This window comes from Oncorhynchus kisutch, linkage group LG15 (genome assembly GCF_002021735.2).
Source record: "Oncorhynchus kisutch isolate 150728-3 linkage group LG15, Okis_V2, whole genome shotgun sequence".
Taxonomy (NCBI): Eukaryota; Metazoa; Chordata; class Actinopteri; order Salmoniformes; family Salmonidae; genus Oncorhynchus; species Oncorhynchus kisutch.
Genome location: NC_034188.2, coordinates 1,011,321 through 1,035,917, shown reverse-complemented (window position 1 = coordinate 1,035,917; position 24,597 = coordinate 1,011,321). Strand labels below are relative to the sequence as shown.

Here is a 24,597-nt window from a genome sequence, read left to right as displayed (position 1 = left end):
CGGGAAAATGGGCCTAGCATGGGCTAGCTCCAGTCTAAATGGTGCTTGCTTCGGGACAGACGTTAGCCAGGAGTAGTCACTCGGATTGCAGTGAGTTAGCTGCGATGATCCAGGTGAAAAGGTTCCGAGCTTGTGGTAGGAATCCAAGGTCATGGAGAGGAAATAGGTCCAGTGTGCTCTGGTTTGAGTGGCGTTGTACAAACTGGTGAGAGCTTACCGAGCTAAAGGGTAGCTGATGACCACTAGCAGTGGTTAACTGACTCCTAGATAGTAGCTAGTGAGCTGACCAGCTTCTGTTGGGGGATTCTGGTTCCGAGGTGAATAAAAATACGTTAGAAAAAACAGAAGCTAACTCACCACATTGGGTGAGGCGGGTTGCAGGAGACGATTTTGAAAAATATAAAAAAGATATGAGAAGAAACCGATATAAAAAGATATATACATGGGACACGACAAGACGAAGGACAAAGACGTCTGACTACTACGCCATCTTGGATATTACCGTTTCAGTTTCAGTTTCATCAACTGTTCGAGTGGCTAGTTTCAGATGATCCCACAGGTGAAGGAGCCGGATGTGGAGGTCTGGAGCTAGTGTGGTTACACGTGGTCTGCAGTGTGAGGCAGGTTGGACTTACTGAGAAATTCTCTGAAATTACGTTGATGGCGGCTTATGGTAGAGTAATGTACATTACATTTTCTGGCAACAGCTGAGTCAACAGTTGAGGAACAATGGGAAAGTAATTCTGCTTTGATAGTTAATACATTTGTAACCCCACTTTTGAGAAAATGGCTCTTAAATGTTTTGGTACACCTAAAGGAGAGCTCTTCTTTGTCTACACCCATTCAGCATGGTTCACTTAAGCCTTAGCCCCGCCCATCTCTTTAAGGATTCACATGTGAGATAATTTGTTAAACAACCAAAGATTTCAAGACTAAATGCTGGTTTCTACTACTTCTATCAACATAGACAGTTGTCAGTGACATCATGAACATTCTATTGTCGTCCGACATCAAACTTGTCGCTATGAAAAAGTATAAACACAAAAAAACGACAGGCTGCATGACATCAGCAGCCTGGTGGTTCAAAATAGCATAACTGGTGTATTTTAACACCAAGTAACCCATCTGTTAAAAATGAATGCCTGGCAAACCAGGCACCTAAAAGCAACTTTCTAAACAATGTTTTGGTTTGTTTCTAGCTTGTTAGCTAGCTAACATTAAGTTAGCCGGCTAGCCAGTTCAAATAATGACCATATCATAGCTGACAGCGTCTTAACTTTAGCTCATTTTTATTAATTATTACAGGAAAATAAACTCACAAAAGATAATTATTTCCAAGTTGATGGTGAGCTAATTACAGAAAATAGCTTAGGGTTGTGAGTGTGACCAAATAAAAGCAAGGCTGGAAAATTGTAGAACTTGGGCACTGTCTCGTTGGCGTAATGTTATATCCTAATTTGACTTTGGTGCCGATCATGTTGTTCTTCGCATTACCGTCTCTGGTAAAAACACACTATATCAAATAAAATCAACATTTATTTGTCACATGCACAGGATACAGAAGATGTAAATGGTACAGTGAAATGGTTACTTACATAGTAGTCTTTTGTTTATACATGTAGCTAGCTATCTAGCTAAACAATGAACCATCATCCCAATTCATAATGTTACTACCATGCATGTATCTGCAGGTAACTGAATTTAACCAACTAGGTTCAATGGTAGCTAGCTAGCTAACATTAGGCTATAACTAGCAATGCAAATCACTTTCTGAGATACGAATACTATTACTACACAGATCATACATGTAACATTAGCTAGCAAGCCTGTCAGCTAATGTTAGCTAGCTAGCTACCAGTACGCTTTAACTTGCAATGAAAATGTCTTTGTGACAAAATTAGAAACATATAATGTCTGAAAATGTCGCTAGCTAGACTCTTTTACCGATATACATGGATGAATGCTTCTCTGTCACGGATGCCATGGTTACCCATAGTTTGAAGATGTAATCCGGAGAGAGGTCTCTTTTCGACTCCCTGCGCATAACATTTGCAATCAAATGGCAGAATTTCTCCATCTCCTTAGCTATCATACTCTGCTTCCACTGGACAACTAATTTTAAAACCCAACTTCCACGTTAGAGTTCTTCATGATATCTTTAAAAAAAGCAGCGTTAGAAAGGATTACCGACACATACTGAGCAAATCATGTAATAGACAAAAGCATGATACATTGCAGACCAATCCGAACTCATCTCTCGGCATGTCTAGCCTATCAGACCAATCCGAACTTATCTCTCGGCATGTCTAGCCTATCAGACCAATTCGAACTCATCTCTCGGCATCTCTAGCTATCAGACCAATCCGAACTCATCTCTCGGCATGTCTAGCCTATCAGACCAATCCGAACTCATCTCTCAGGCATGTCTAGCCTATCAGACCAACCTGAACTCATCTCTTGACATGTCTAGCCCATCCATCTCAGCCAATCATGGCTAGCAGGAAGGTTCCTGTCTTTTCCCCGTGGCAAACCATCTAGCCATGTAATTTAGCAATTGTATTTGGATTTACAGATGGCATGTAAGTTTGTCATTAAGACACATGAAAGTTCAAATGTTCCAGAAGGCATTTCTGTCAATCAATGCACTTGGGGAAAAAAGTATGTTACGTTCAAATGCCTCCTGTGAAGTAGTGACGTGTGACATACGCCTAGTTTCCTGAAACGAGTCTCATTTCAGAGTGTTTTTTAAAATTGTCCCCAGCACAAGGTGCACCTGTGTAAGTATCAGTTTCTTGATATGCCACACATGTCAAGTGGATGGATTATTTTGGCAAATCCCTGTTAGTGAGATTTGCTCACTAACAGGGATGTAAACAAATTTGTTTAAAAAAAAAGATAAATATGCTTTTTTTTGTGGGTATGGAACACTTCTGGAATCTTTTATTTCAGTTAATGAAATATGGGATCAACACTTTGCATGTTGCATTTATATTTTTGTTCGGTATAACTGTTTTCTCTCTCCTCCCCACATAGTCATCGCTGGGCGGGACATCACTGGGTTGAATGTCACAGCCCTGATTTCGAGATCTAATTGGCTCCTGTCTGCGTATACGTCACGATCATGATTAGAATTGATGATCGGACGTTCTGATTTCATTGTCTGGCTAAAAGGGGACTGCTGAAGAAATCTGATGAATTCGAGCAGTCGTTTGATTTGACGACAAAAAAAACAGGTACATTCCAAAATGACTTCACACTTCGCTGCCGGATTTCGACGAGTTCCGGCTTCAGTTCGCTGTAGGCAGGGGGGTCAGAGAGACCGTGTTAGGACGGGATTTAAAGGAAAAGTTTATCCAGTGGCCTGGCTATGGCTGCCACGGCCTGTCTTGCTCGTATGGCGTGTTCTCCGCGTTATTGTTGTGTTGCTTTCAGCGGGTTGTTGACTGTCTGTAAACTAGCTGTCGGAAAGTTAGATCATTCCGCTTCCTGTGTGGGAATCTTATTTCTGCCTCTCTCTCTGTCTCTGCCCTTGTGGCTGAATGGGTGGATGTGCGTTTTATACATCAATTCGCTTTGCAATGTTTTCCATTCAGTGGCCATGCGCAGTGAGCTTTGCCAAAATGCTGAAACAGGAGGGTGAGGATGGGAAAGCCACTAGCCCCGCTGCTGTTGGGTTAGAAGAGACTGTCTGGCTGGCTAATTTGCATCATCATCAAAACAAATAGCTTTTCAACAACGCGTCTAGACTATTTTCCTCTATGACTTTGGTACTGCTTAGCTAGCTAACTAGTAGCTAGATATATTTGGGATGCTGACACTTAGCTAGCATTAGCTTGTGTTGATTGAGCTGGGCTAATGTTAGCTATAGCTAGCTAATGACTTGATAACTTGCTATTGCTAACTAGCAATCAATTTGATTTGATTGCTAGTTAGCAATATTTGCGCTGAGTTACTGCAATCTCCCAAGTTATAATGCATAACAGTAGTTATGTGGCTCCACATAATCGATACGCTGTATTGATAATGGAGGCCAGACACAAGGAAGGATTGAACGGATCCCATTCAGCCAGCTAGCTCTGATCCAGGTCACACTCAGCCAGCTAGCTCTGATACAGGTACCATTTACATAGCTACCTCTGATCCAGGTCCCATTCACATAGCTAGCTCTGAACCAGGTCCCACTCAGCCAGCTAGCTCTGATCCAGTTCCCATTCACTCAGCCAGCAAGCTCTGATCCAGGTCCCACTCAGCCAGCTAGCTCTGATCCAGGTCCCATTTACATAGCTACCTCTGATCCAGGTCCCATTCACATAGCTAGCTCTGAACCAGGTCCCACTCAGCCAGCTAGCTCTGATCCAGTTCCCATTCACTCAGCCAGCAAGCTCTGATCCAGGTCCCACTCAGCCAACTAGCTCTGATCCAGGTCCCACTCAGCCAGCTAGCTCTGATCCAGGTCCCACTCAGCCAACTAGCTCTGATCCAGGTCCCACTCAGCCAGCTAGCTCTGATCCAGGTCCCACTCAGCCAGCTAGCTCTGATCCAGGTCCCATTCAGCCAGCTAGCTCTGATCCAGGTCCCACTCAGCCAGCTAGCTCTGATCCAGTTCCCATTCACTCAGCCAGCAAGCTCTGATCCAGGTCCCACTCAGCCAACTAGCTCTGATCCAGGTCCCACTCAGCCAGCAAGCTCTGATCCAGGTCCCACTCAGCCAACTAGCTCTGATCCAGGTCCCACTCAGCCAGCTAGCTCTGATCCAGGTCCCACTCAGCCAGCTAGCTCTGATCCAGGTCCCATTCAGCCAGCTAGCTCTGATCCAGGTCCCACTCAGCCAGCAAGCTCTGATCCAGGTCCCACTCAGCCAGCTAGCTCTGATCCAGGTCCCACTCAGCCAGCTAGCTCTGATCCAGGTCCCACTCAGCCAGCTAGCTCTGATCCAGGTCCCACTCAGCCAGCTAGCTCTGATCCAGGTCCCACTCAGCCAGCTAGCACTGATCCAGGTCCCACTCAGCCAGCTAGCACTGATCCAAGTCCCATTCAAATAGCTAGCTCTGATCCAGGTCCCACTCAGCCAACTAGCTCTGATCCAGGTCCCACTCAGCCAGCTAGCTCTGATCTAGGTCCCATTCAGCCAGTTAGCTCTGATCCAGGTCTCACTCAGCCAGCTAGCTCTGATCCAGGCCCCACTCAGCCAGTTAGCTCTGATCCAGGTCCCACTCAGCCAGCTAGCACTGATCCAGGTCCCACTCAGCCAGCTAGCACTGATCCATGTCCCATTCAAATAGCTAGCTCTGATCCAGGTCCTACTCAGCCAACTAGCTCTGATCCAGGTCCCACTCAGCCAGCTAGCTCTGATCTAGGTCCCATTCAGCCAGCTAGCTCTGATCCAGGTCCCACTCAGCCAGTTAGCTCTGATCCAGGTCTCACTCAGCCAGCTAGCTCTGATCCAGGTCCCACTCAGCCAGTTAGCTCTGATCCAGGCCCCACTCTGCCAGTTAGCTCTGATCCAGGTCCCACTCAGCCAGCTTAGCTCTGATACAGGTCCCATTCACTCAGCCAGCTAGCGCTGATCCAGGTACCACTCAGCCAGCTAGCTCTGATCCAGGTCCCATTTACATAGCTACCTCTGATCCAGGTCCCATTCACATAGCTAGCTCTGAACCAGGTCCCACTCAGCCAGCTAGCTCTGAACCAGGTCCCACTCAGCCAGCTAGCTCTGATCCAGGTCCCATTCAGCCAGCTAGTTCTGATCCAGGTCCCATTTACATAGCTAGCTCTGATCCAGGTCCCATTCACATAGCTAGCTCTGATCCAGGTCCCACTGAGCCAGCTAGCTCTTATCCAGGTCCCACTCAGCCAGCTTGCTCTGATCCAGGTCCCACTCAGCCAGTTAGCTCTTATCCAGGTCTCACTCAGCCAGCTAGCTCTGATCCAGGCCCCATTTACATAGCTACCTCTGATCCAGATCCCATTCACATAGCTAGCTCTGAACCAGGTCCCACTCAGCCAGCTAGCTCTGATCCAGTTCCCATTCACTCAGCCAGCAAGCTCTGATCCAGGTCCCACTCAGCCAACTAACTCCGATCCAGGTCCCACTCAGCCAGCTAGCTCTGATCCAGGTCCCACTCAGCCAGCTAGCTCTGATCCAGTTCCCATTCACTCAGCCAGCAAGCTCTGATCCAGGTCCCACTCAGCCAACTAGCTCTGATCCAGGTCCCACTCAGCCAGCTAGCTCTGATCCAGGTCCCACTCAGCCAACTAGCTCTGATCCAGGTCCCACTCAGCCAGCTAGCTCTGATCCAGGTCCCACTCAGCCAGCTAGCTCTGATCCAGGTCCCATTCAGCCAGCTAGCTCTGATCCAGGTCCCACTCAGCCAGCTAGCTCTGATCCAGTTCCCATTCACTCAGCCAGCAAGCTCTGATCCAGGTCCCACTCAGCCAACTAGCTCTGATCCAGGTCCCACTCAGCCAGCAAGCTCTGATCCAGGTCCCACTCAGCCAACTAGCTCTGATCCAGGTCCCACTCAGCCAGCTAGCTCTGATCCAGGTCCCACTCAGCCAGCTAGCTCTGATCCAGGTCCCATTCAGCCAGCTAGCTCTGATCCAGGTCCCACTCAGCCAGCAAGCTCTGATCCAGGTCCCACTCAGCCAGCTAGCTCTGATCCAGGTCCCACTCAGCCAGCTAGCTCTGATCCAGGTCCCACTCAGCCAGCTAGCTCTGATCCAGGTCCCACTCAGCCAGCTAGCTCTGATCCAGGTCCCACTCAGCCAGCTAGCACTGATCCAGGTCCCACTCAGCCAGCTAGCACTGATCCAAGTCCCATTCAAATAGCTAGCTCTGATCCAGGTCCCACTCAGCCAACTAGCTCTGATCCAGGTCCCACTCAGCCAGCTAGCTCTGATCTAGGTCCCATTCAGCCAGTTAGCTCTGATCCAGGTCTCACTCAGCCAGCTAGCTCTGATCCAGGCCCCACTCAGCCAGTTAGCTCTGATCCAGGTCCCACTCAGCCAGCTAGCACTGATCCAGGTCCCACTCAGCCAGCTAGCACTGATCCATGTCCCATTCAAATAGCTAGCTCTGATCCAGGTCCTACTCAGCCAACTAGCTCTGATCCAGGTCCCACTCAGCCAGCTAGCTCTGATCTAGGTCCCATTCAGCCAGCTAGCTCTGATCCAGGTCCCACTCAGCCAGTTAGCTCTGATCCAGGTCTCACTCAGCCAGCTAGCTCTGATCCAGGTCCCACTCAGCCAGTTAGCTCTGATCCAGGCCCCACTCTGCCAGTTAGCTCTGATCCAGGTCCCACTCAGCCAGCTTAGCTCTGATACAGGTCCCATTCACTCAGCCAGCTAGCGCTGATCCAGGTACCACTCAGCCAGCTAGCTCTGATCCAGGTCCCATTTACATAGCTACCTCTGATCCAGGTCCCATTCACATAGCTAGCTCTGAACCAGGTCCCACTCAGCCAGCTAGCTCTGAACCAGGTCCCACTCAGCCAGCTAGCTCTGATCCAGGTCCCATTCAGCCAGCTAGTTCTGATCCAGGTCCCATTTACATAGCTAGCTCTGATCCAGGTCCCATTCACATAGCTAGCTCTGATCCAGGTCCCACTGAGCCAGCTAGCTCTTATCCAGGTCCCACTCAGCCAGCTTGCTCTGATCCAGGTCCCACTCAGCCAGTTAGCTCTTATCCAGGTCTCACTCAGCCAGCTAGCTCTGATCCAGGCCCCATTTACATAGCTACCTCTGATCCAGATCCCATTCACATAGCTAGCTCTGAACCAGGTCCCACTCAGCCAGCTAGCTCTGATCCAGTTCCCATTCACTCAGCCAGCAAGCTCTGATCCAGGTCCCACTCAGCCAACTAACTCCGATCCAGGTCCCACTCAGCCAGCTAGCTCTGATCCAGGTCCCACTCAGCCAGCTAGCTCTGATCCAGTTCCCATTCACTCAGCCAGCAAGCTCTGATCCAGGTCCCACTCAGCCAACTAGCTCTGATCCAGGTCCCACTCAGCCAGCAAGCTCTGATCCAGGTCCCACTCAGCCAACTAGCTCTGATCCAGGTCCCACTCAGCCAGCTAGCTCTGATCCAGGCCCCACTCAGCCAGCTAGCTCTGATCCAGGTCCCATTCAGCCAGCTAGCTCTGATCCAGGTCCCACTCAGCCAGTTAGCTCTGATCCAGGTCCCATTCACATAGCAAGCTCTGATACAGGTCCCATTCAGCCAGCTAACTCTGATCAGCCTATCAGGACCCACTCAGCCAGCTAGCTCTGATGCAGGTCCCACTCAGCCAGCTAGCTCTGATCCAGGTCCCATTCACTCAGCCAGCAAGCTCTGATCCAGGTCCCACTCAGCCAGCAAGCTCTGATCCAGGTCCCACTCAGCCAGCTAGCTCTGATCCAGGTCCCACTCAGCCAGCTAGCTCTGATCCAGGTCCCACTCAGCCAGTTAGCTCTGATCCAGGTCCCACTCAGCCAGCTAGCACTGATCCAGGTCCCACTCAGCCAGCTAGCACTGATCCATGTCCCATTCAAATAGCTAGCTCTGATCCAGGTCCTACTCAGCCAACTAGCTCTGATCCAGGTCTCACTCAGCCAGCTAGCTCTGATCCAGGCCCCACTCAGCCAGTTAGCTCTGATCCAGGTCCCACTCAGCCAGCTAGCACTGATCCAGGTCCCACTCAGCCAGCTAGCACTGATCCATGTCCCATTCAAATAGCTAGCTCTGATCCAGGTCCTACTCAGCCAACTAACTCTGATCCAGGTCCCACTCAGCCAGCTAGCTCTGATCCAGGTCCCACTCAGCCAGCTAGCTCTGATCCAGTTCCCATTCACTCAGCCAGCAAGCTCTGATCCAGGTCCCACTCAGCCAACTAACTCTGATCCAGGTCCCACTCAGCCAGCTAGCTCTGATCCAGGTCCCACTCAGCCAGCTAGCTCTGATCCAGTTCCCATTCACTCAGCCAGCAAGCTCTGATCCAGGTCCCACTCAGCCAACTAGCTCTGATCCAGGTCCCACTCAGCCAGCAAGCTCTGATCCAGGTCCCACTCAGCCAACTAGCTCTGATCCAGGTCCCACTCAGCCAGCTAGCTCTGATCCAGGTCCCACTCAGCCAGCTAGCTCTGATCCAGGTCCCATTCAGCCAGCTAGCTCTGATCCAGGTCCCACTCAGCCAGTTAGCTCTGATCCAGTTCCCATTCACTCAGCCAGCTAGCTCTGATCCAGGCCCCACTCAGCCAGTTAGCTCTGATCCAGGTCCCACTCAGCCAGCTAGCACTGATCCAGGTCCCACTCAGCCAGCTAGCACTGATCCATGTCCCATTCAAATAGCTAGCTCTGATCCAGGTCCTACTCAGCCAACTAGCTCTGATCCAGGTCCCACTCAGCCAGCTAGCTCTGATCTAGGTCCCATTCAGCCAGCTAGCTCTGATCCAGGTCCCACTCAGCCAGTTAGCTCTGATCCAGGTCTCACTCAGCCAGCTAGCTCTGATCCAGGTCCCACTCAGCCAGTTAGCTCTGATCCAGGCCCCACTCTGCCAGTTAGCTCTGATCCAGGTCCCACTCAGCCAGCTTAGCTCTGATACAGGTCCCATTCACTCAGCCAGCTAGCGCTGATCCAGGTACCACTCAGCCAGCTAGCTCTGATCCAGGTCCCATTTACATAGCTACCTCTGATCCAGGTCCCATTCACATAGCTAGCTCTGAACCAGGTCCCACTCAGCCAGCTAGCTCTGAACCAGGTCCCACTCAGCCAGCTAGCTCTGATCCAGGTCCCATTCAGCCAGCTAGTTCTGATCCAGGTCCCATTTACATAGCTAGCTCTGATCCAGGTCCCATTCACATAGCTAGCTCTGATCCAGGTCCCACTGAGCCAGCTAGCTCTTATCCAGGTCCCACTCAGCCAGCTTGCTCTGATCCAGGTCCCACTCAGCCAGTTAGCTCTTATCCAGGTCTCACTCAGCCAGCTAGCTCTGATCCAGGCCCCATTTACATAGCTACCTCTGATCCAGATCCCATTCACATAGCTAGCTCTGAACCAGGTCCCACTCAGCCAGCTAGCTCTGATCCAGTTCCCATTCACTCAGCCAGCAAGCTCTGATCCAGGTCCCACTCAGCCAACTAACTCTGATCCAGGTCCCACTCAGCCAGCTAGCTCTGATCCAGGTCCCACTCAGCCAGCTAGCTCTGATCCAGTTCCCATTCACTCAGCCAGCAAGCTCTGATCCAGGTCCCACTCAGCCAACTAGCTCTGATCCAGGTCCCACTCAGCCAGCAAGCTCTGATCCAGGTCCCACTCAGCCAACTAGCTCTGATCCAGGTCCCACTCAGCCAGCTAGCTCTGATCCAGGTCCCACTCAGCCAGCTAGCTCTGATCCAGGTCCCATTCACTCAGCCAGCAAGCTCTGATCCAGGTCCCACTCAGCCAGTTAGCTCTGATCCAGGTCCCATTCACATAGCAAGCTCTGATACAGGTCCCATTCAGCCAGCTAACTCTGATCAGCCTATCAGGACCCACTCAGCCAGCTAGCTCTGATGCAGGTCCCACTCAGCCAGCTAGCTCTGATCCAGGTCCCATTCACTCAGCCAGCAAGCTCTGATCCAGGTCCCACTCAGCCAGCAAGCTCTGATCCAGGTCCCACTCAGCCAGCTAGCTCTGATCCAGGTCCCACTCAGCCAGCTAGCTCTGATCCAGGTCCCACTCAGCCAGCTAGCTCTGATCCAGGTCCCACTCAGCCAGCTAGCACTGATCCAGGTCCCACTCAGCCAGCTAGCACTGATCCAAGTCCCATTCAAATAGCTAGCTCTGATCCAGGTCCCACTCAGCCAACTAGCTCTGATCCAGGTCCCACTCAGCCAGCTAGCTCTGATCTAGGTCCCATTCAGCCAGTTAGCTCTGATCCAGGTCTCACTCAGCCAGCTAGCTCTGATCCAGGCCCCACTCAGCCAGTTAGCTCTGATCCAGGTCCCACTCAGCCAGCTAGCACTGATCCAGGTCCCACTCAGCCAGCTAGCACTGATCCATGTCCCATTCAAATAGCTAGCTCTGATCCAGGTCCTACTCAGCCAACTAGCTCTGATCCAGGTCTCACTCAGCCAGCTAGCTCTGATCCAGGCCCCACTCAGCCAGTTAGCTCTGATCCAGGTCCCACTCAGCCAGCTAGCACTGATCCAGGTCCCACTCAGCCAGCTAGCACTGATCCATGTCCCATTCAAATAGCTAGCTCTGATCCAGGTCCTACTCAGCCAACTAACTCTGATCCAGGTCCCACTCAGCCAGCTAGCTCTGATCCAGGTCCCACTCAGCCAGCTAGCTCTGATCCAGTTCCCATTCACTCAGCCAGCAAGCTCTGATCCAGGTCCCACTCAGCCAACTAACTCTGATCCAGGTCCCACTCAGCCAGCTAGCTCTGATCCAGGTCCCACTCAGCCAGCTAGCTCTGATCCAGTTCCCATTCACTCAGCCAGCAAGCTCTGATCCAGGTCCCACTCAGCCAACTAGCTCTGATCCAGGTCCCACTCAGCCAGCAAGCTCTGATCCAGGTCCCACTCAGCCAACTAGCTCTGATCCAGGTCCCACTCAGCCAGCTAGCTCTGATCCAGGTCCCACTCAGCCAGCTAGCTCTGATCCAGGTCCCATTCAGCCAGCTAGCTCTGATCCAGGTCCCACTCAGCCAGTTAGCTCTGATCCAGGTCCCATTCACATAGCAAGCTCTGATACAGGTCCCATTCAGCCAGCTAACTCTGATCAGCCTATCAGGACCCACTCAGCCAGCTAGCTCTGATGCAGGTCCCACTCAGCCAGCTAGCTCTGATCCAGGTCCCATTCACTCAGCCAGCAAGCTCTGATCCAGGTCCCACTCAGCCAGCAAGCTCTGATCCAGGTCCCACTCAGCCAGCTAGCTCTGATCCAGGTCCCACTCAGCCAGCTAGCTCTGATCCAGGTCCCACTCAGCCAGCTAGCTCTGATCCAGGTCCCACTCAGCCAGCTAGCACTGATCCAGGTCCCACTCAGCCAGCTAGCACTGATCCAAGTCCCATTCAAATAGCTAGCTCTGATCCAGGTCCCACTCAGCCAACTAGCTCTGATCCAGGTCCCACTCAGCCAGCTAGCTCTGATCTAGGTCCCATTCAGCCAGTTAGCTCTGATCCAGGTCTCACTCAGCCAGCTAGCTCTGATCCAGGCCCCACTCAGCCAGTTAGCTCTGATCCAGGTCCCACTCAGCCAGCTAGCACTGATCCAGGTCCCACTCAGCCAGCTAGCACTGATCCATGTCCCATTCAAATAGCTAGCTCTGATCCAGGTCCTACTCAGCCAACTAGCTCTGATCCAGGTCTCACTCAGCCAGCTAGCTCTGATCCAGGCCCCACTCAGCCAGTTAGCTCTGATCCAGGTCCCACTCAGCCAGCTAGCACTGATCCAGGTCCCACTCAGCCAGCTAGCACTGATCCATGTCCCATTCAAATAGCTAGCTCTGATCCAGGTCCCACTCAGCCAGCTAGCTCTGATCTAGGTCCCATTCAGCCAGCTAGCTCTGATCTAGGTCCCATTCAGCCAGCTAGCTCTGATCCAGGTCCCACTCAGCCAGTTAGCTCTGATCCAGGTCTCACTCAGCCAGCTAGCTCTGATCCAGGTCCCACTCAGCCAGTTAGCTCTGATCCAGGCCCCACTCTGCCAGTTAGCTCTGATCCAGGTCCCACTCAGCCAGCTTAGCTCTGATACAGGTCCCATTCACTCAGCCAGCTAGCTCTGATCCAGGTCCCATTTACATAGCTACCTCTGATCCAGGTCCCATTCACATAGCTAGCTCTGAACCAGGTCCCACTCAGCCAGCTAGCTCTGAACCAGGTCCCACTCAGCCACTAGCTCTGATCCAGGTCCCATTCAGCCAGCTAGTTCTGATCCAGGTCCCATTTACATAGCTAGCTCTGATCCAGGTCCCATTCACATAGCTAGCTCTGATCCAGGTCCCACTGAGCCAGCTAGCTCTTATCCAGGTCCCACTCAGCCAGCTTGCTCTGATCCAGGTCCCACTCAGCCAGCTAGCTCTGATCTAGGTCCCATTCACCCAGCTAGCTCTGATCCAGGTCCCACTCAGCCAGTTAGCTCTTATCCAGGTCTCACTCAGCCAGCTAGCTCTGATCCAGGCCCCACTCAGCCAGTTAGCTCTGATCCAGGTCCCACTCAGCCAGCTAGCTCTGATACAGGTCCCATTCACTCAGCCAGCTAGCGCTGATCCAGTTCCCATTCAGCCAGCTAACTCTGATCCAGGTGTCACTCAGCCAGCTAGCTCTGATCCAGGTCCCATTTACATAGCTACCTCTGATCCAGGTCCCATTCACATAGCTAGCTCTGAACCAGGTCCCACTCAGCCAGCTAGCTCTGAACCAGGTCCCATTCACATAGCTAGCTCTGAACCAGGTCCCACTCAGCCAGCTAGCTCTGAACCAGGTCCCATTCAGCCAGCTAGCTCTGATCCAGGTACCACTCAGCCAGCTAGCTCTGCTCCAGGTCCCATTTACATAGCTACCTCTGATCCAGGTCCCATTCACATAGCTAGCTCTGAACCAGGTCCCACTCAGCCAGCTAGCTCTGAACCAGGTCCCATTCAGGCAGCTAGTTCTGATCCAGGTCCCATTCACATAGCTAGCTCTGAACCAGGTCCCACTCAGCCAGCTAGCTCTGAACCAGGTCCCATTCAGCCAGCTAGCTCTGATCCAGGTCCCATTCAGCCAGCTAGTTCTGATCCAGGTCCCATTCAGCCAGCTAGCTCTGATCCAGGTCCCATTCAGCCAGCTAGCTCTGATCCAGGTCCCATTCAGCCAGCTAGTTCTGATCCAGGTCCCATTCAGCCAGCTAGCTCTGATCCAGGTCCCATTCAGCCAGCTAGTTCTGATCCAGGTACCACTCAGCCAGCTAGCTCTGCTCCAGGTCCCATTTACATAGCTACCTCTGATCCAGGTCCCATTCACATAGCTAGCTCTGAACCAGGTCCCACTCAGCCAGCTAGCTCTGAACCAGGTCCCATTCAGCCAGCTAGCTCTGATCCAGGTCCCATTCAGCCAGCTAGTTCTGATCCAGGTCCCATTCAGCCAGCTAGCTCTGATCCAGGTCCCATTCAGCCAGCTAGCTCTGATCCAGGCCCCACTCAGCCAGTTAGCTCTGATCCAGGTCCCACTCAGCCAGCTAGCTCTGATACAGGTCCCATTCACTCAGCCAGCTAGCGCTGATCCAGTTCCCATTCAGCCAGCTAACTCTGATCCAGGTGTCACTCAGCCAGCTAGCTCTGATCCAGGTCCCATTTACATAGCTACCTCTGATCCAGGTCCCATTCACATAGCTAGCTCTGAACCAGGTCCCACTCAGCCAGCTAGCTCTGAACCAGGTCCCATTCAGCCAGCTAGTTCTGATCCAGGTCCCATTCACATAGCTAGCTCTGAACCAGGTCCCACTCAGCCAGCTAGCTCTGAACCAGGTCCCATTCAGCCAGCTAGCTCTGATCCAGGTACCACTCAGCCAGCTAGCTCTGCTCCAGGTCCCATTTACATAGCTACCTCTGATCCAGGTCCCATTCACATAGCTAGCTCTGAACCAGGTCCCACTCAGCCAGCTAGCTCTGAACCAGGTCCCATTCAGGCAGCTAGTTCTGATCCAGGTCCCATTCACATAGCTAGCTCTGAACCAGGTCCCACTCAGCCAGCTAGCTCTGAACCAGGTCCCATTCAGCCAGCTAGCTCTGATCCAGGTCCCATTCAGCCAGCTAGTTCTGATCCAGGTCCCATTCAGCCAGCTAGCTCTGATCCAGGTCCCATTCAGCCAGCTAGCTCTGATCCAGGTCCCATTCAGCCAGCTAGTTCTGATCCAGGTCCCATTCAGCCAGCTAGCTCTGATCCAGGTCCCATTCAGCCAGCTAGTTCTGATCCAGGTCCCATTCACATAGCTAGCTCTGATCCAGGTCCCACTCAGTTAGCTCTGATCCAGAGCCCAGTCAATTTGCTAGTTCTGCTCTACTACTATGGTTTTATAATCTGAGTGTATGAAATGTCCACAGTTGTGTTACCTGTTCAACTTCATGTCATGTGACCAGGTGAGCTCATGTGACAGCTCTCTTCCAGTCTATTAAAACCATAGATTTGAAATGTCTTTATTCTTTTGGAACTTTTGTGAGTGTAATGTTTACTGTACATGTTTTGTATTTCACTTGCTTTGTTAATGTAAACATATGTTTCCCATGCCAATAAAAGCCCTTAGTTTGACATTTAATTGATAGAGCTCACAAATGCCCAAAAGCCAGTTTTGCATGCGTGCCTTTGAGGACTTCCACCATTTTTAAGTAGTCATCTGGGTGGGACTTCCTATCGTTTAAGGAAGGATCACATAATTCCATTTAGGTCATCAGGAGGGATCAGCCAATTAATTATAGTGGTGAGCAAACATTTCATAACTGCAGGTATATCGCCAACCTTTGCTTTATACCTATTCAAACAATATACTCTAGGCGACAGTATGCACCCTTTCAGTTATATTTCTGTTCTAATCTCCACCCGGCACAGCCAGAAGAGGACTGGTCACCCCTCATAGCCTGGTTCTTCTCTAGGTTTATAATCTCCATCCGGCACAGCCAGAAGAGGACTGGTCACCCCTCATAGCCTGGTTCTTCTCTAGGTTTATAATCTCCATCCGGCACAGCCAGAAGAGGACTGGTCACCCCTCATAGCCTGGTTCTTCTCTAGGTTTATAATCTCCATCCGGCACAGCCAGAAGAGGACTGGTCACCCCTCATAGCCTGGTTCTTCTCTAGGTTTATAATCTCCATCCGGCACAGCCAGAAGAGGACTGGTCACCCCTCATAGCCTGGTTCTTCTCTAGGTTTATAATCTCCATCCGGCACAGCCAGAAGAGGACTGGTCACCCCTCATAGCCTGGTTCTTCTCTAGGTTTATAATCTCCATCCGGCACAGCCAGAAGAGGACTGGTCACCCCTCATAGCCTGGTTCTTCTCTAGGTTTATAATCTCCATCCGGCACAGCCAGAAGAGGACTGGTCACCCCTCATAGCCTGGTTCTTCTCTAGGTTTATAATCTCCATCCGGCACAGCCAGAAGAGGACTGGTCACCCCTCATAGCCTGGTTCTTCTCTAGGTTTATAATCTCCATCCGGCACAGCCAGAAGAGGACTGGTCACCCCTCATAGCCTGGTTCTTCTCTAGGTTTATAATCTCCATCCGGCACAGCCAGAAGAGGACTGGTCACCCCTCATAGCCTGGTTCTTCTCTAGGTTTATAATCTCCATCCGGCACAGCCAGAAGAGGACTGGTCACCCCTCATAGCCTGGTTCTTCTCTAGGTTTATAATCTCCATCCGGCACAGCCAGAAGAGGACTGGTCACCCCTCATAGCCTGGTTCTTCTCTAGGTTTATAATCTCCATCCGGCACAGCCAGAAGAGGACTGGTCACCCCTCATAGCCTGGTTCTTCTCTAGGTTTATAATCTCCATCCGGCACAGCCAGAAGAGGACTGGTCACCCCTCATAGCCTGGTTCTTCTCTAGGTTTATAATCTCCATCCGGCACAGCCAGAAGAGGACTGGTCACCCCTCATAGCCTGGTTCTTCTCTAGGTTTATAATCTCCATCCGGCACAGCCAGAAGAGGACTGGTCACCCCTCATAGCCTGGTTCTTCTCTAGGTTTATAATCTCCATCCGGCACAGCCAGAAGAGGACTGGTCACCCCTCATAGCCTGGTTCTTCTCTAGGTTTATAATCTCCATCCGGCACAGCCAGAAGAGGACTGGTCACCCCTCATAGCCTGGTTCTTCTCTAGGTTTATAATCTCCATCCGGCACAGCCAGAAGAGGACTGGTCACCCCTCATAGCCTGGTTCTTCTCTAGGTTTATAATCTCCATCCGGCACAGCCAGAAGAGGACTGGTCACCCCTCATAGCCTGGTTCTTCTCTAGGTTTATAATCTCCATCCGGCACAGCCAGAAGAGGACTGGTCACCCCTCATAGCCTGGTTCTTCTCTAGGTTTATAATCTCCATCCGGCACAGCCAGAAGAGGACTGGTCACCCCTCATAGCCTGGTTCTTCTCTAGGTTTATAATCTCCATCCGGCACAGCCAGAAGAGGACTGGTCACCCCTCATAGCCTGGTTCTTCTCTAGGTTTATAATCTCCATCCGGCACAGCCAGAAGAGGACTGGTCACCCCTCATAGCCTGGTTCTTCTCTAGGTTTATAATCTCCATCCGGCACAGCCAGAAGAGGACTGGTCACCCCTCATAGCCTGGTTCTTCTCTAGGTTTATAATCTCCATCCGGCACAGCCAGAAGAGGACTGGTCACCCCTCATAGCCTGGTTCTTCTCTAGGTTTATAATCTCCATCCGGCACAGCCAGAAGAGGACTGGTCACCCCTCATAGCCTGGTTCTTCTCTAGGTTTATAATCTCCATCCGGCACAGCCAGAAGAGGACTGGTCACCCCTCATAGCCTGGTTCTTCTCTAGGTTTATAATCTCCATCCGGCACAGCCAGAAGAGGACTGGTCACCCCTCATAGCCTGGTTCTTCTCTAGGTTTATAATCTCCATCCGGCACAGCCAGAAGAGGACTGGTCACCCCTCATAGCCTGGTTCTTCTCTAGGTTTATAATCTCCATCCGGCACAGCCAGAAGAGGACTGGTCACCCCTCATAGCCTGGTTCTTCTCTAGGTTTATAATCTCCATCCGGCACAGCCAGAAGAGGACTGGTCACCCCTCATAGCCTGGTTCTTCTCTAGGTTTATAATCTCCATCCGGCACAGCCAGAAGAGGACTGGTCACCCCTCATAGCCTGGTTCTTCTCTAGGTTTATAATCTCCATCCGGCACAGCCAGAAGAGGACTGGTCACCCCTCATAGCCTGGTTCTTCTCTAGGTTTATAATCTCCATCCGGCACAGCCAGAAGAGGACTGGTCACCCCTCATAGCCTGGTTCTTCTCTAGGTTTATAATCTCCATCCGGCACAGCCAGAAGAGGACTGGTCACCCCTCATAGCCTGGTTCTTCTCTAGGTTTATAATCTCCATCCGGCACAGCCAGAAGAGGACTGGTCACCCCTCATAGCCTGGTTCTTCTCTAGGTTTATAATCTCCATCCGGCACAGCCAGAAGAGGACTGGTCACCCCTCATAGCCTGGTTCTTCTCTAGGTTTATAATCTCCATCCGGCACAGCCAGAAGAGGACTGGTCACCCCTCATAGCCTGGTTCTTCTCTAGGTTTATAATCTCCATCCGGCACAGCCAGAAGAGGACTGGTCACCCCTCATAGCCTGGTTCTTCTCTAGGTTTATAATCTCCATCCGGCACAGCCAGAAGAGGACTGGTCACCCCTCATAGCCTGGTTCTTCTCTAGGTTTATAATCTCCATCCGGCACAGCCAGAAGAGGACTGGTCACCCCTCATAGCCTGGTTCTTCTCTAGGTTTATAATCTCCATCCGGCACAGCCAGAAGAGGACTGGTCACCCCTCATAGCCTGGTTCTTCTCTAGGTTTATAATCTCCATCCGGCACAGCCAGAAGAGGACTGGTCACCCCTCATAGCCTGGTTCTTCTCTAGGTTTATAATCTCCATCCGGCACAGCCAGAAGAGGACTGGTCACCCCTCATAGCCTGGTTCTTCTCTAGGTTTATAATCTCCATCCGGCACAGCCAGAAGAGGACTGGTCACCCCTCATAGCCTGGTTCTTCTCTAGGTTTATAATCTCCATCCGGCACAGCCAGAAGAGGACTGGTCACCCCTCATAGCCTGGTTCTTCTCTAGGTTTATAATCTCCATCCGGCACAGCCAGAAGAGGACTGGTCACCCCTCATAGCCTGGTTCTTCTCTAGGTTTATAATCTCCATCCGGCACAGCCAGAAGAGGACTGGTCACCCCTCATAGCCTGGTTCTTCTCTAGGTTTATAATCTCCATCCGGCACAGCCAGAAGAGGACTGGTCACCCCTCATAGCCTGGTTCTTCTCTAGGTTTATAATCTCCATCCGGCACAGCCAGAAGAGGACTGGTCACCCCTCATAGCCTGGTTCTTCTCTAGGTTTATAATCTCCATCCGGCACAGCCAGAAGAGGACTGGTCACCCCTCATAGCCTGGTTCTTCTCTAGGTTTATAATCTCCATCCGGCACAGCCAGAAGAGGACTGGTCACCCCTCATAGCCTGGTTCTTCTCTAGGTTTATAATCTCCATCCGGCACAGCCAGAAGAGGACTGGTCACCCCTCATAGCCTGGTTCTTCTCTAGGTTTATAATCTCCATCCGGCACAGCCAGAAGAGGACTGGTCACCCCTCATAGCCTGGTTCTTCTCTAGGTTTATAATCTCCATCCGGCACAGCCAGAAGAGGACTGGTCACCCCTCATAGCCTGGTTCTTCTCTAGGTTTATAATCTCCATCCGGCACAGCCAGAAGAGGACTGGTCACCCCTCATAGCCTGGTTCTTCTCTAGGTTTATAATCTCCATCCGGCACAGCCAGAAGAGGACTGGTCACCCCTCATAGCCTGGTTCTTCTCTAGGTTTATAATCTCCATCCGGCACAGCCAGAAGAGGACTGGTCACCCCTCATAGCCTGGTTCTTCTCTAGGTTTATAATCTCCATCCGGCACAGCCAGAAGAGGACTGGTCACCCCTCATAGCCTGGTTCTTCTCTAGGTTTATAATCTCCATCCGGCACAGCCAGAAGAGGACTGGTCACCCCTCATAGCCTGGTTCTTCTCTAGGTTTATAATCTCCATCCGGCACAGCCAGAAGAGGACTGGTCACCCCTCATAGCCTGGTTCTTCTCTAGGTTTATAATCTCCATCCGGCACAGCCAGAAGAGGACTGGTCACCCCTCATAGCCTGGTTCTTCTCTAGGTTTATAATCTCCATCCGGCACAGCCAGAAGAGGACTGGTCACCCCTCATAGCCTGGTTCTTCTCTAGGTTTATAATCTCCATCCGGCACAGCCAGAAGAGGACTGGTCACCCCTCATAGCCTGGTTCTTCTCTAGGTTTATAATCTCCATCCGGCACAGCCAGAAGAGGACTGGTCACCCCTCATAGCCTGGTTCTTCTCTAGGTTTATAATCTCCATCCGGCACAGCCAGAAGAGGACTGGTCACCCCTCATAGCCTGGTTCTTCTCTAGGTTTATAATCTCCATCCGGCACAGCCAGAAGAGGACTGGTCACCCCTCATAGCCTGGTTCTTCTCTAGGTTTATAATCTCCATCCGGCACAGCCAGAAGAGGACTGGTCACCCCTCATAGCCTGGTTCTTCTCTAGGTTTATAATCTCCATCCGGCACAGCCAGAAGAGGACTGGTCACCCCTCATAGCCTGGTTCTTCTCTAGGTTTATAATCTCCATCCGGCACAGCCAGAAGAGGACTGGTCACCCCTCATAGCCTGGTTCTTCTCTAGGTTTATAATCTCCATCCGGCACAGCCAGAAGAGGACTGGTCACCCCTCATAGCCTGGTTCTTCTCTAGGTTTATAATCTCCATCCGGCACAGCCAGAAGAGGACTGGTCACCCCTCATAGCCTGGTTCTTCTCTAGGTTTATAATCTCCATCCGGCACAGCCAGAAGAGGACTGGTCACCCCTCATAGCCTGGTTCTTCTCTAGGTTTATAATCTCCATCCGGCACAGCCAGAAGAGGACTGGTCACCCCTCATAGCCTGGTTCTTCTCTAGGTTTATAATCTCCATCCGGCACAGCCAGAAGAGGACTGGTCACCCCTCATAGCCTGGTTCTTCTCTAGGTTTATAATCTCCATCCGGCACAGCCAGAAGAGGACTGGTCACCCCTCATAGCCTGGTTCTTCTCTAGGTTTATAATCTCCATCCGGCACAGCCAGAAGAGGACTGGTCACCCCTCATAGCCTGGTTCTTCTCTAGGTTTATAATCTCCATCCGGCACAGCCAGAAGAGGACTGGTCACCCCTCATAGCCTGGTTCTTCTCTAGGTTTATAATCTCCATCCGGCACAGCCAGAAGAGGACTGGTCACCCCTCATAGCCTGGTTCTTCTCTAGGTTTATAATCTCCATCCGGCACAGCCAGAAGAGGACTGGTCACCCCTCATAGCCTGGTTCTTCTCTAGGTTTATAATCTCCATCCGGCACAGCCAGAAGAGGACTGGTCACCCCTCATAGCCTGGTTCTTCTCTAGGTTTATGGAAAGATGGAAAAGTTGAAATGAGATGTTCTGGTTCATAAAGTTTCCATTGATTCCACTCTAACTGATGATACTTTCTTGTCTTGCAGAACCTCAGGGAGACAAAGACGCCGGAACCATGTCACAGCCTCTGCACCCTGCAGCCCAGGAGACTGAGCTAGCATGACCAGTACTGCAGCCAGACCACCATAACCCCCGGACAGACGGACGCACAGAGGTATCTGCTGTCTGGCTCTGCTGCCTAGACCTCACCCCGGCCTGGCCCTGCTGCCTAGACCTCACCCCGGTCTGGCCCTGCTGCCTAGATCTCACCCCGGCCTGGCCCTGCTGCCTAGACCTCACCCCGGCCTGGCCCTGCTGCCTAGACCTCACCCCGGCCTGGCCCTGCTGCCTAGACCTCACCCCGGCCTGGCCCTGCTGCCCAGACCTCACCCCGGCCTGGCCCTGCTGCCTAGACCTCACCCCGGCCCGGCCCTGCTGCCTAGACCTCACCCCGGCCCGGCCCTGCTGCCTAGACCTCACCCCGGTCTGGCCCGGCTGCCTAGACCTCACCCCGGTCTGGCCCTGCTGCCTAGACCTCACCCGGCCCTGCTGCCTAGACCTCACCCCGGCCTGGCCCTGCTGCCTAGACCTCACCCCGGTCTGGCCCTTCTCGTGGTTCTGCTGTATGGCTGATCTGCCCCCCTGCAGTAGCAGCAGTATGGAGGAATGGCAGGAGAAACGAGGCCTGCAGACGGTAAGTAGAGAATCCACTACCAGACCACCTGGACAATGAGCCTTTATATTCTATTATAAACTGGGTGGTTCAAGCCCTGAATGCTGAAAGCCGTGGTATATCAGACCGTATACCACGGGTAGGACAAAACATTTATTTTTACTGCTCTAATTACGTCGGTAACCAGTTTATAAGCAATAAGGCACCTCGGGGGTTGGTGATTTATGACCAACGGGTGTATCCAGGCACTCCGCGTTGCCTAATTTATCTATTATATACTGTTTGGATACATACAGACTGTGGCCAGAGAAACCAGACCAGCTAGACTATGAGTTAGCCTTTATATTCTAATATACACTACCATTCAATAGGTTGGGGACACTTAGAAATGTCCTTGTTTTTGAAAGAAAGTTAGTTTTTTTGTCCATTTAAAATAACATCAGATTTTTTGTTTTCTGTGGAATATCTACATAGATGTACAGAGGCCCATTATCAGCAACCATCACTCCTGTGTTCAAATCACATTTGATTTGTCACATACACATGGTTAGCAGATGTTAATGCGAGTGTAGCGAAATGCTTGTGCTTCTAGTTCCGACAATGCAGTAATAACCAACAAGTAATCTAACTAACAATTCCAAAACTACTGTCTTATACAGTGTAAGGGGATAAAGAATATGTACATAAGGATATATGAATGAGTGATGGTACAGAGCAGCATAGGCAAGATACAGTAGATGATATCGAGTACCGTATATACATATGAGATGAGTATGTAAACCAAGTGGCATAGTTAAAGTGGCTAGTGATACATGTATTACATAATGATGCAGTCGATGATATAGAGTACAGTATATACATATACATATGAGATGAATAATGTAGGGTAAGTAACATTATATAAGGTAGCATTTTTTAAAGTGGCTAGTGATATATTTACATCATTTCCCATCAATTCCCATTATTAAAGTGGCTGGAGTTGAGTCAGTGTGTTGGCAGCAGCCACTCAATGTTAGTGGTGGCTGTTTAACAGTCTGATGGCCTTGAGATAGAAGCTGTTTTCCAATGGCATGTTGTGTTAGCTAATCCAAGTTTATAATTTTAAAAGTATAATTGATCATTGGAAAACCCTTTTGCAATTATGTTAGCACAGCTGAAAACTGTTGTTCTGATTAAAGAAGACTAGTTGAGAATCAGGAGCATCAGCGTTTGTGGGTTCGATTACAGGCTCAAAATGGCCAGAAACAAAGAACTTTCTTCTGAAACTCATCAGTCTATTCTTGTTCTGAGAAATGAAGGCTATTCCATGTGAGAAATTGCCAAGAAACTGAAGATCTCGTACAACACTGTGTACTACTCCCTTCACAGAACAGAGCAAACTGGCCCTAACCAGAATAGAAAGAGGAGTGGGAGGCCCCGGTGCACAACTGAGCAAGAGGACAAGTACATTAGTGTCTAGTTTGAGAAACAGATGCCTCACAAGTCCTCAACTGGCAGCTTCATTAAATAGTACCCGCAAAACACCAGTCTCAACGTCAACAGTGCCTTCTAGGCAGAGTTCCTCTGTCCAGTCTCAACGTCAACAGTGCCTTCTAGGCAGAGTTCCTCTGTCCAGTCTCAACCTCAACAGTGAAGAGGAGACTCCGGGATGCTGGCCTTCTAGGCAGAGTTCCTCTGTCCAGTCTCAACATCAACAGTGAAGAGGTGACTCCGGGATGCTGGCCTTCTAGGCAGAGTTCCTCTGTCCAGTGTCTGTGTTCTTTTTTCCATCTGAATCTTTTTATTGGCCAGTCTTAGATATGGCCTTTTCTTTGCACTGTATTTATTATCAATTTAATGTTATTTTAATGGACAAAAAATGAGCTTTTCTTTCAAAAACAAGGACATTTCTAAGTGACCCCAAACTTTTGAAGGGTAGTGTATCTATTATATGCTGTTTGGATACATACAGACAGTGGCTAGAGAAACCAGACCAGCTGGTGGACTATGAGTTAGCCTTTATATTCTAATATACCTATTATATACACACTGAGTGTACAAAACTGCTCCTTCCATGAGACCCGAAAAGATGAAAGCTATGATCCTTTTTGATGTCACTTGTATTTTCACTTATATCGGTGTAGATGAAGGGGAGGAGATGGATTAAAGAAGGACTTTTAAGTCTTGAGACATGGACTGTCACATTCACAGGGTGAATGAACAAGACAAAATATTTAAGTGCCTTTCAATGGGGTATGGTAGTAGGTGCCAGGCGCACCGGTTTGTGTCAAGAACTGCAATGTTGCTGGGTTTTTCACGCTAAACAGTTTCCCGTGTGTATCAAGAATGGTGCACCACCCAAAGGCCATCCAGCCAACTTGACACAACTATGGGTAGGATTGTAATCAACATGGGCCAGCATCCCTGTGGAATGCTTTCGACACCTTGTAGAGTCCAACCCCAGATCAATTGAGGCTGTTCTGAGGTCAAACGGTGTGCTTCTCAATCTTACGAAGGTGTTCTATGTCTCAAGGCTTAAAAATCATTATTTAACCTGTCTCTTCTCCTACACTGATTTTAAGTGGGTTTAAGAAGTGACATCAATAAGGGATCATAGCTTTCACCTGGTCAGTCAATGTCAATGTTTTGTCCACTGTGAATTTAGGTCTACATAGTGAACTCAATGTTGTCTGTTGTTTTTATTGGATAGTTTATTGACCAATGCCGTGT

The 24,597-nt window shown here is 50.6% G+C and overlaps 1 protein-coding gene across 3 annotated transcripts in view; it reads left to right on the top strand.

Moving 5' to 3' along the window:
• The first annotated feature begins 3,101 nt into the window (after positions 1–3,101).
• The window catches only part of LOC109884974 (highly divergent homeobox), a 46,374-nt gene continuing 24,878 nt past the window's right edge, over positions 3,102–24,597 (top strand). For 2 of the 3 annotated variants that reach the window (XM_031789451.1, XM_031789450.1), the window contains exons 1-2: positions 3,103–3,233; positions 21,263–21,909. In XM_031789451.1, coding sequence (XP_031645311.1) covers positions 21,841–21,909 — 69 coding nt within the window. In that variant the 5' untranslated portion in view covers positions 3,103–3,233; positions 21,263–21,840. Of the gene's footprint in view, positions 3,234–21,262; positions 21,910–24,597 lie in introns of all 3 variants that reach the window. The other variant, XR_004202965.1, reaches the window with a different exon arrangement.